At 37.8% G+C, this 12263-nt stretch overlaps 1 protein-coding gene across 2 annotated transcripts in view; it reads right to left on the bottom strand.

Annotated features, from left to right (window-relative positions):
* Positions 1 to 12263, bottom strand: part of IQCH (IQ motif containing H) — a 296182-nt gene that overhangs the window by 190812 nt on the left and 93107 nt on the right. For both annotated transcript variants that reach the window (XM_053596183.1, XM_053596184.1), the window contains one exon: positions 11307 to 11427. In XM_053596183.1, the coding sequence (XP_053452158.1) occupies positions 11307 to 11427 (121 nt within the window). The remainder of the gene's footprint in view (positions 1 to 11306; positions 11428 to 12263) is intronic.

Below are 12263 nucleotides of genomic sequence, written 5' to 3'. Positions count from 1 at the left end.
GACAAGGCTGCTCATTGTCTCACTGCTCTTTAACATTGTAATGGAAGTTTTAGCCATTGCAATTAGGGAAGAAAAGGCGATCAAGGGTATCCATATAGGGTCAGAAGAGATCAAACTTTCGCTCTTTGCAGATGATATTATTGTATATCTGAAAAACACCAGGGATTCTACTACAGAACTCTTAGAAGTGATCAAGGAATACAGCAGCATCTCAGGTTACAAAATCAACATTCATAAATCTGTAGCCTTTATATATACCAACAATAGTCAAGCTGAAAAAACAGTTAAGGACTCTATTCTATTCACAGTAGTGCCAAAGAAGATGAAATATTTGGGAGTTTATCTAACAAAAGACGTGAAAGATCTCTATAAAGAGAACTATGAAACTCTCAGAAAAGAAATAGTTGAAAACGTTAACAAATGGAAAAACATACCATGCTCATGGCTGGGAAGAATCAACATTGTTAAAATGTCCATACTATACAATTTTAATGCAATCCCTATTAAAGGTCCACTGTCACTCTTTAAAGATCTTGAAAAAATAATACTTCATTTTATATGGAATCAGAAAAAACCTTGAATAGCCAAGACATTACACTGAAATAAAAACAAAGCAGGAAGAATCATGCTACCAGACCTCAGACTATACTATAAATTGATAGTGATCAAAACAGCATGGTACTGGCACAAAAAGAGAGAAATAGATGTCTGGAACAAAATAGAGAACCAAGAGATGAATCCAGCTATTTACTGTTATCTGATCTTTGACAAGCCAATTAAAAACGTTCAGTGGGGGGTGGTGCCTGTGGCTCAAAGGGGGTAGGGCACTGGCCCCATATGCCGGAGGTGGTGGGTTCAAACCTAGCCCTGGCCAAAAACTGCAAAAATAAATAAATAGATAATAATAAAAAAAAAAAACGTTCAGTGGGGAAAAGTTTCCCTATTTAACAAATAGTGCTGGGTGAACTGGCTAGTGACCTGCAGAAGACTGAAACTGGACCCACACCTTTCACCATTAACTAAGATAGACTCTCACTGGATTAAAGATTTAAACTTAAGACATAAAACTATAAAAATACTAGAAGAGAGTGAAGGGAAAACCCTTGAAGAAATCGGTCTGGGCAAGCATTTTATGAGGAGGACCCCCCCCAGGCAATTGAAGCAGCTTCAAAAATACACTACTGGCACCTGATAAAACTAAAAAGCTTCTGCACAGCCAAGAACACAGTAAGTAAAGTAAGTAGACAGCACTCAGAATGGGAGAAGATATTTGCAGGTTATGTCTCTGACAAAGGTTTAATAACCAGAATCCACAAAGAACTCAAACGTATAAGAAAGAAAAGAATAAGTGATCCTATCGCAGGCTGGGCAAGGGACTTGAAGAGAAACTTCTCTGAAGAAGATAGGCTCACAGCCTACAGACATATGAAAAAATGCTCATCATCTTTAATCATCAGAGAAATGCAAATCAAAACTACCTTGAGATACCATCTAACTCCAGTAAGATTAGCCCATATCACAAAATCCCAAGACCAGAGATGTTGGCATGGATGTGGAGAAAAGGGAACACTTCTACACTGCTGGTGGGAATGCAAATTAATATATTACTTTTGGAAAAATGTTTGGAGAACACTTAGAGATCTAAAAATAGATCTGCCATTCAATCCTATAATTCCTCTACTAGGTATATACCCAGGAGACCAAAAATCAAATTATAACAAAGATATTTGTACCAAAATGTTTATTGCAGCCCAATTCATAATTGCTAAGTCATGGAAAAAAGCCCAAGTGCCCATTGCTCCACGAATGGATTAATAAACTGTGGTATATGTACATCATGGAATATTATGCAGCCTTAAAGAAAGATGGAGACTTTACCTCTTTCATGTTTACATGGATGGAGCTGGAACATATTCTTCTTAGTAAAGTATCTCAAGAATGGAAGAAAAAGTATCCAATGTACTCAGCCCTGCTATGAAACTGATTTAAGGCTTTCGTATGAAAGCTATAACCCAGTTATAACCTAAGAATATGGGGAAGAGGGAGAGGGAGGAGGGAGGATGGATGGAGCGAGGGTTATTGGTGGGATTATACCTGCGGTGCATCTTACAAGGGTACATGTGAAACTAAGTAAATGTAGAATATAATTGTGTTAACACAATAACTAAGAAAATGCCAGGAAGGCTTTGTCAACCGGTGTGATGAAAATGTGTCAAACTGTATATAAAACCAGTGTAGGGTGCCCCATGATCGCATTAATGTACACAGCTATGATTTAATAAAAAAAATTTTTAAATGCCACCAGAATAGTATCGTGATTTTCTAATAATATCACATAAACACAATAATCATTTTAATATGTAATAACACCATCTAAATCAATAATAAATCAATTCAATGTGTATTTTCGAGGTAAAATGGACTCTAATCAACTAACCCAACTTTCTGATTTATGCAGGAGGAAACTCAGGCCAGAGTGTGACTTGTCTGAGGCTTCATATTTCTGCATAATAGTGTATTGAAATAAAAATTTTAAATGCTATGAGAATAGTATCATCATTTTCTAACATCACCTAAACAGGAGGTGGAGCAAGATAGTGCTCTAGAGACATCTCCTTTGCAGCTGATGTTAGTGAGAAGGGACTGGCTGGAGTGTCCTGCCTGGAGGCTTTGCTTCAGGGGAGGAAGGAGGTAGTGGGAGACCCCAAGAGCCAATGAGTAGATTGGGAGCAGTGGGTAACTGGCACAGAAAGTGAGTGCTTGCATGCTGACCAGCCTGTTGGTTCAGTGGTGGGTTTCAGACAGAGAAGGCCAGCCTGGCAGGTTTTTTTGGTTGTTGTTTGTTTTTTTGGACTTGTATACTTGCCAGAGCTACCTTGGGAGAGGTTGGGCAAGTGAGTGATCTTAAACAGCACCACTGGCCAGGACTGAGATACTGGGTAGAGCAGAACTCTCATCATTTGGTTGTTATCAGGGTGCTGCCATTGTGGGAGAGCTGCCTTGGACTAGCCCAGAATCCTAGTGCTGGGCTGGTTCTAGAGTGCCTCAACTTTGGAGAGACTCAAGGAAAATCTGCTATTCTGTGAAAGACACTTAGTGGCCAAGTGGCACTGATTGGAAAGGTCAAGGCATGTCTCTTAAGTAAGCTGACCAAAGCTTCAGGCTCCCAACGCTGTGGGGATTGAGGGCAAATAAATCAGGAAGATGAGACTAGGTCTCCTTGGTAACTAGACAGTGGCTTCTAACCCCCATTGTTCAGAGCCATATCAATGTTGTGATTAGCATCTCCTAACCTCAGAACATCACGAGTTGTCCAGGCAATATATTGCAATATATACATATATATTCCTTATTTTTTCAATTTTCCCCCATAGGTTTTTTTGTTTGTTTTATTTTAGTATTTTTAATTTTTCAGTGTTTCTTTCTTCAATAGTAATGGCAACATTTTTGCTACCATTTTTCTGTTCCTTTAATTCTTTTTCTTCCTTAGGATTTTTTCTTGTTGGTTTTGTTTTGTTGTATCTTCATTCTCCCTCTTTACTTTCTTCAATAATAAGCACTCCTTTCTTATTATGGTTTTTTTTAAACCTCTTTTATTCCTTCATGCCTTTCTATTTCTCTCCTTTTCTCTCTATTTTTGTAAAGATTTTTCTACTTTTCTTTCTTTCCCATATAAATTTCTCAAATAACAACTGAGATATAACCCTTTCTTTAGATCTCACACAAATTTATTGTCAATTTTCTTTATATGTTTTTTTTTCTTTTTATATCATCTATTTTATTCTTTGTCAATCTGTATTCCATTTATGGGACAGAGGCTCACTCTGAGGCCTGGGCTGGGGGGGGGGGTCACAGCATTGGCCTGGCTCAAGAAGACCTTAATGCCCCTGGTCTAGGGTGTCCTTCTAGCTTTGGCCTTTGAAGGACGCTATTGATTAAGTTCCCATTGTGACATACTTTTTTTTCCTTCTACCCTGTTTCCCTGAAAATAAGACAGTGTCTTATTTTAAGGTGTGCTCCCAAAGATGCGCTAGGTCTTATTTCAGGGGATGTCTTATCTTTCCTGTAAGTAGGTCTTATTTTCGGAGGATGTCTTATTTTCAGGGAAACAGGGTAGTTTGTGGAGGTGTGCTCTTGGTTTTGCTCAGGCTGGTAATGAGCTCCTTACCTAGTGGGACCCACTCATCCCAGCACCCCAGAGGCCAGGAATTAGGGGTGTGGGTCAAAGAACCCTGCTGAGCACCACTATTACTCCCGTCTCTCTCTTTCTGTTCTTCTCTCTCTTTTATTTTTTGAGACATAGTCTCACTTTGTTACCCTCATTAGAGTGCTGTGACATCATAGCTCACAGCAATCTCAAACTCTTGGGCTCAAGTGATTCTCTTGTCTCAGCCTCCTGAGTAACTGAGAATACATGTGTCCAGCACAATGCCCATGTACCCTTTTGTTTAGAGATGGGGTTTTGCTCTGGCTCAGGCTGGTCTTGAACTTGTGAGCTCAGGTAATCCACTTGCCTTGGCCTCCTAGAGTGCTAGGATTATAGGCATGAGCCACCATGCCCAGCCTGTTCTTCTCTTCTTTTTGTCAACCTTTTATTCTCCCCTTTTCTTTTTCTTTTCTCATTTTCTTTCTTTTCTCCCTTCTTGCTATTCACTCTTCTTTTACTTTTGTCCTTATACCAAAAGGGCATTGCAACATCAAAGCACAGAGACAAAGTAATTTAAAGAGAAGGTGAATGGAAAAAGTAGGGGGAGGAAGTAGAGAAAAAGAAAACACTCATGAGGAGGAAGCAACCAGAAAAATCCTCGCAACATTAAAAACCAAAACAGAAGAACCCCATCCTCCAAGGGAGCATGAGGTAGCTAACACAAAGGATTACTCCTATAAAGAAAAAAAAGATATGACAAAAAGGTGATTTAAAATTTGGATGGTAAAAGCAATGAAGGAAATTGCTGAGAAAAGTGGAAAATAACCAAAAGGGAAATCCAAAAACAGAACTAAATAAGGGATGAAAAATATGAAGAATATAGAAAGAATATAGCAGAACTTAAGGAATTGAAGCAGTCAATCAGGGAACTTAAACATACAGTAGAAAGTGTCAATAGTAGATTAGATCATGGAGAATAAAGAATCTCAGAGCTAGAGAATAAAGCTTTTGAGCTAACACAGGCAGTTAAAGAGGCAGAAAATAAGAGAGAGAAAGCAGAACATTTGCTCAGAGAATTATGGGACTTGGGAGAGCATTCAAACATATTAATTATAGATATCCCTGAAAGGAAGAATAATGTCCAAAGGAATGGAAGCCCTACTGGAGAATATTACAAATGAAATTTTTTTCAAGTCCAGAGATTCTGAAACACTCCTGTCAGAGGGATACTGAACCTGGTTGTTGCAACTTACAGAGCATTACCAAGACACATTGTTATAAATCTGTCCAAAGTCAAGATGAAAGAGAAAATTTTGCAAGCAGCCAGGAGTAAGCACCAAGGGACCTACATGGGGAGATCCATCAGGGTGATGGATTTCTGAGATAAAACTTTTCAAGCCAGAAGAGAATGGTCATCTACCTTTAACTTACTTAACCAAAACAATGTTCAGCCTAGAATTCTGTATCCTGCTAAGGTAAGCTTTAAAATTGATGCAGAAATCAAATCTTTTATTGATGTGCAAACATTGAGGAAATGCACAAGACCAGCTCTACAGGAAATACTTAGATGGCGGTGCCTGTGCCTCACTGAGTAGGGCACTGGCCCCATATACTGAGGGTGGCGGGCTTGAACCCAGCCCCAGCCAAACTGCAACAACAACAAAATAGCTGGGCATTGTGGTGGGTGCCTGTAGTCCCAGCTACTCAGGAGGCTGAGGCAAGAGAATTGCCTAAGCCCAAGAGCTAGAGGTGGCTGGGGGCTGTGATGCCACAGCACTCTACTGAGGGCAACAGAGTGAGACTCTGTTTCTAATTAAAAAAAAAAAAAAAAAAAAGGAAATACTTAGACCTATTCTCCACACTGACCATCACAATGGACTACCAGCAAAGTAAATGTCCAGAAACTAAAGGACAAAACCTAATATCCACAATGATGCAAAGGATAAAACTAAGCAATGGACAGTCACAAAATAAGATGACTAGAACTCCACAGTTTCATCAATTCTCTCAATAAATGTAAATGGCTTGAATTCCTCACTGAAGACTGGCTGATTGGATAAGAAAGCGAAAGCCTTCTATATGCTGTTTCCAGGAAATACACCTACCCACAAAGGACAAAACAAGACTCAGGGTGAACTTGCACCTATACCGCAGAACCTATTGGAAAACAATATTTCAGGCAAATGGAAATCAGAGGAAAGAAGGGATCACAATCTTATTTTCAGATACAAATGGATTTAAAGCAACTAAAACCAAGAAAGACAAAAATGGTCACTTCATACAGGTCAAGGGAACAATACAACAAGAGGTTATTTCAATTCTAAATATTTATGCACCTAACTTAAATGCTCCCAGATTTATGAAACAGACCTTAATTGTTCTAAGCAATATGATATCCTGTAACACCATAATATCTGGGACTTTAATACCCCTCTTACAGAGCTAGATAGATCCTCCAAGCAGAAACTAAACAAAGGGACGTAAACATGACCCTAGAACAATTGGGCTTAATAGATATATACAGAACACACCATTCCAAAGCTAAGCAATAAATGTTCTTTTCATCAACCCATGGAACATTCTCCAAAAATAGATCATACCCTAGGACACAAATCAAACCTCAACAAAATCAAAATAATCGAAATTGCACCTTATATCTCTTCAGATCACAAGATAATGAAGGTGGAACTCAGCTCCAACAAAAATTTTCGTCTCTACGCAAAGGCATGGAAACTAAACAACCTTATGCTGAATGACAGTTAGGTCTAGAAAGAGATAAAAAAGGAAATCATTAACTTCCTTGAGCATAACAACAATGAAGACACAAGCCACCAAAACCTGTGGGGTACTGCAAAAGCAGTCCTAAGAAGAAAATTTTTTGCATTAGATGCCAACATTCAAGAAACAGAAAGAGAACACATCAACACCCTAATGAATCACCTTAAACAAATGGAAAAGGAAGAGCATCCAATCCCAAACCTAGCAGAAGAAAAGAAATAACCAAAATTAAATCAGAAATAAATGAAATTGAAAACAAAAGAATCAATCAGAAAATTAATGAAATGAAAGTTGGTTCTTCAAAAAGATAAATAAAATCAATAAACCAGATAAATAAATCAATAAATAAACCAATAAATCAAATCAAACCAAATAAACCAATAAATCATTGACCAGATTAAGTAGAAAGAAAAATTTGTAATCTTTAATAACCTCCATCATAAACACAAAGGGGGAAATAACAACAAGTACCACAGAGATACAAGAGATTATCTCTGAGTACTATAAGAAATTCTATGCCCAGAAATTTGACAATGTGGAGGACATGGATCAATACCTGGAATAATACCATCTCCCTAGATTTAACCAGGAAGACACAGAACTCTTGAACAGACCAATATCAAGTACTGAGATTGAAGAAACAATAAATAGGGCAGTCTGTGGCTCATTGGGTAGGGTGTCGGCCCCATATACCGAGGGTGGTGGGTTCGAACCCAGCCCTGGCCAAACTGCAACAAAAAAATAGCCGGGCATTGTGGTGGGCACCTGTAGTCCCAGCTACTCAGGAGGCTGAGGCAAGAGAATTGCTTAAGCCCAGGAGTTGGAGTTTGCTGTAAGCTGTGATGCCACAGCACTCTACCGAGGGTTATAAGATGAGACTCCCTCTAAAAAAAAAAAAAAAAAAAAAGGACGAAACAATAAATAATCTTCCAACAACAACAACAAAAAAAGCCCAGGACCAGATGGCTTCATATCAGAATTCTCTCAAACCTTCAAAGATGAACTTGAACTTATACTGCAGAACCTATTCCTCAACATTGAGAGGGAAGTAATTTTAATCAACACATTCTATGAAGCAAATATCACCCTAATTCCAAAACCAGGAAAAGACCAAACTAAAAAGGAAAACTACAGACCAGTTTCACTAATCAATATCAATGCAAAAATACTCAATGAAATCTTGGCTAACAGATTCTAGCTACACATTAAAAAATTATATATCATGATAAAGTAGACTTCATCCCAGGAATACAAAGGCTGATTTAGCATATGAAAATCCATAAATGTAATTAACTATATCAGTAGAAGCAAAAACAAAGACCGTAAGATCTTCTCAATAGATGCAGAAAAAGCATTTGATAAAATTCAGCATCCTTTTCTAATAAGAATACTTAGGAAAACAGGTATAGGTGGCACATTTTAAGCTGACTGAAACCATCCATGACAAACCCTCAGCTAATATTATACTGAATGAAGTAAAACTGAAGGCTTTTCCACTTAGAACTGGAAGCAAAGATGTCCACTATCGCCACTATTATTCAACATAGTTCTGGAAGTTCGAACCAATGCAATCAGGCAAGAGGCTATAAATGGGGGCAGAGGAGGTCAAACTCTTGTTCTTTGATGATTATATGATCTTATACTTAAAAAACCCCAGACACAAAACTCCTGGAAGTGATCAAGAAATCAGTAACATCTCAGGGTATAAAATGTCCATGAATCAGTAGTCTTTGTATACACCAATAATTGCCAAATTGAGAAGGAAATCAAGGACACAATTCCCTTAACAGAAGCTTCAAAGAAAATGAAATACCTAAGAATTTACTGAAGGTGAAGGACCAATACAGGAAAAATTATGAAACCCTAAGAAAAGAAATAGCAGAAGATGTTAACAAATGGAAGAACACACTATGCTCTTGGAAGAATCAACATTGGTAAAATGTCTATACCACCCAAAGCAATCTACACATTCAATGTAATTCCCATTAAAACACCAACATCATACTTGGAAGAAGTGGGGAAAATAGTACTTCATTTTGTAGGGAACCAGAAAAAAATCCTATATAGCTAAGGCAATTCTTTTTTTTCTTTTTTCTTGTAGAGACAGGGTCTCACTTTATCATCCTTGGTAGAGTGCCGTGGCATCACGTAGCTCACAGCAACCTCCAGCTCCTGGATTTAGGTGATTCTCTTGCCTCAGCCTCCTAAGTAGTTGGGACTACAGGTGCCCACCACAATGCCCGGCTATTTTTTTGTTGCAGTTTTGCTGGGGCCAGGTATATGGGGCCAGCACCCTACCCACTGAGCCACAGGCACTGCCCAGCTAAGGCAATTCTTTTTGTTTTGTTTTTTTGAGACAGAGTCTCACTATGTTGCCATCAGTAGAGTGCCATGGCGTCACAGGTCACAGCAACTTCAACTCTTGGGCTTAAGTGATTCTCTTGCCTCAGCCTCCCAAGTAGCTGGAACTACAGGAGCCCGCCACAATGCCCAGCTATTTTTTGGTTGTAGTTGTCCCTGTTGTTTGGCAGACCCATGCTGGATTCAAACACACCAGCTCCCGTGTATATGGCTGGCACCCTAGATGCTGAGCTACATGCGCTGAGCCAGCTAAGGCAGTTCTTAATAATAACAAAGCCAGGGACATCACTCAGCCAGACTTCAGGTTATATTACAAGTCCATAGTAATCAAAACAGCCTGATATTGGCACAACAGTAGACTTATAGACATATGGAACAGAATAGAAAATGAAGAGATGAAACCAGTCTCTACTTGCCATCTGATCTTTGATAAACCAAACAAAAGCATACTGTGGGGAAAAGAATCCCTATTCAACAAATGGTGCCAGGAAAATTGGATAACCACATACAAAATACTGAAACTGGACCCACACCTTTCACCACTTACAAAAATTCTCAAGGTGGATAAAATATTTAAATCTAATACATGAAATGATAAAAATCTTAGAAGGAAGTGTGGGAAAAACTCTTGATGATGCTGAACTCAGGAAAGATTTTATTAAGATTTCAGTGGCAATCACAACAACAATAAAGATAAATGGGACTTAATTAAGCTGAAAAGCTTCTGCACAACTAAGGACACAAGTAAAGCAAAAAAACAGCCTTCAGATTGGGAAAAGATATTTGCATGGTATGAAACTGACAAATGGTTGGTAACTAGAATCTACAGAGAACTCAAATTAATCAACAAGAAAAAGCGCAAACAATCCCATCTACCATTGCGTAAGACATATGAATAGAACCTTCTCTGAGGAAGACGGATGAACGGTTAACAAACATTTGAAAAAATGCTCATCATCCCTAATCATCAGAGAAACGCAAATCAAAACCATACTGAGATATCACCAAACCCCAGTGAGAACAACCCACATCACAAAGCCTCAAAGCTGTATAAGCTGGTATGGATATGGAGAGAAGGGAACACTTTTACACTGTTGGTGGGACTGCAAACTAATACTACTTCTTTGGAAAGAAGTATGGAGAATCCTCAAAGAACTCAACATAGATCCCCATTTGATTCTGAAACCCATTACTAGGCATCAACTCAGAAGAAAAAAAATCATTTTATCATAAAGACATTTGCACTAGATTGTTTATCGCAGCTAAATTTATCATCGCCAAAATGTGGAAACAGTCTAAATGCCCCCTAACCCAGGAAAGGATTAACAAGTTATATGTATACCATGGAATACTATTCAGCCATTAAAAAGATAGAGACTTTACATCTTTTGTATTAACCTGGCCGGAGGTGGAACACATTCTTCTTAGTATGATATCATAAGAATGGAGAAGCACATATCCAATATATTCAATACTAATATGCAGCTAGTAGACAATCTAATACACACCCACATAAGAGAAAAACTCAAATCAGTTCAACATGGGGGTAGGGGGAATGAGGCAGGGGGAAGAGGGGAGAAGGGAGGGGGGTGAGTATGCTCCCACTTAATTGGTGTAATGTCAGGATATATGGCACATCTCTTGGGGGTGGGACACTATTATAAGAGGGACTCTACCTAACAAATGCAAATATCGTAACCTATTTCTTCGTACCCTGAAATTTAAAAAAAGAAGAAAAAGATCACATAAGTACAATAATCATTTTAATATGTAATAATGCCATCTAAATCAATATTAAATCCATAGAATGATGAATTTTAGAGGTAGAAGGGACTCTAATAATCAAGTAGTCCAACTTTCTGATTTATACAGGTGGAAACTCTGGCAGGAGTGAGGATGTGACTTGTCTAAGGCCACTTAGGAGAATTAGTGGCTGAGTCTAAAGTCAGGCCCCCGACCCTACCTTGGTGTTCTTTCCCTTACATTCCTAAACATATAAAGTAGCTGTTAGATCACCAACCTTTATTGGCATCCACTTGTAAGACTGGTACAGGGGTGAAAAAGGGATCCGTGCGACGAGAAGATGGCATAACTGTGAGACTGGATATAGTGGACCCCTTTATTAACTTCTGCACCTTCACCTAGATGATAAAAAATGTTTTCAGCAGACATCTTCGCCTTCACAGTGAACACAGTTTTCTTCTTGTAAACAATAAATAAGATTATGAATAGTTTCATTAAGTTTTAATAAAGTAGCAATATCAGCTCCAATTTTATTGCTCATGAGTACTCTGTGCTATTGCCTACTACTGTCAGGAGTTTGTGTAATTTAAAATAGTTAATTAAATCCAATTAACATGTTGTGATCTCCACTACACAAAGTCAGTACAGTAGTTAATAAAGAGACTATTTTGTTCAATTTTAATGACTGTAATATAAAAGTACTAAATCTTAACAGAGGAACTTTTGAATACAGCAAAGTTTTATACAGAAAAATTTCTCAGGAAATAAATATTAGAGTCTTGAGGTTTAAGAAAATGGGAGAATTTAAAGATAAACATATCAATCAATATTAATAGGTTACAGACTATTTTGAGTAGACTCTTTTACGAGCTCAGAAATGGTTATAAAGACACGATTTCCAGATCAGTTACAGTAGATAATTACTTTTTCTAAAGTCATAAAATGCTTTTATTATAGTTATAAAATATGAATTATTTCTATTAAATAGTTCCTAGATTTTAAAGATTAGATGTATTGCATATAAATCACACTTGGTTATATATTCTACATACGCTATTTTTACCTTTATTATAGGACGTTATGAACTACCTGGGACCTCTCCGCAGGGAAGATGCAACTGTTTGATATTTATAAACTGATTTAAACAGTAATTAATTTATAGAACTTCCAAGGGAACTAGGTAACAGTTTGCTATTTAATTAATAAATAAGACTAACAAAGGTTAGTCAAGTTG

This window comes from Nycticebus coucang, chromosome 6, assembly GCF_027406575.1.
Source record: "Nycticebus coucang isolate mNycCou1 chromosome 6, mNycCou1.pri, whole genome shotgun sequence".
NCBI lineage: Eukaryota > Metazoa > Chordata > Mammalia > Primates > Lorisidae > Nycticebus > Nycticebus coucang.
This window is presented reverse-complemented; position numbering and strand designations above follow the sequence as displayed.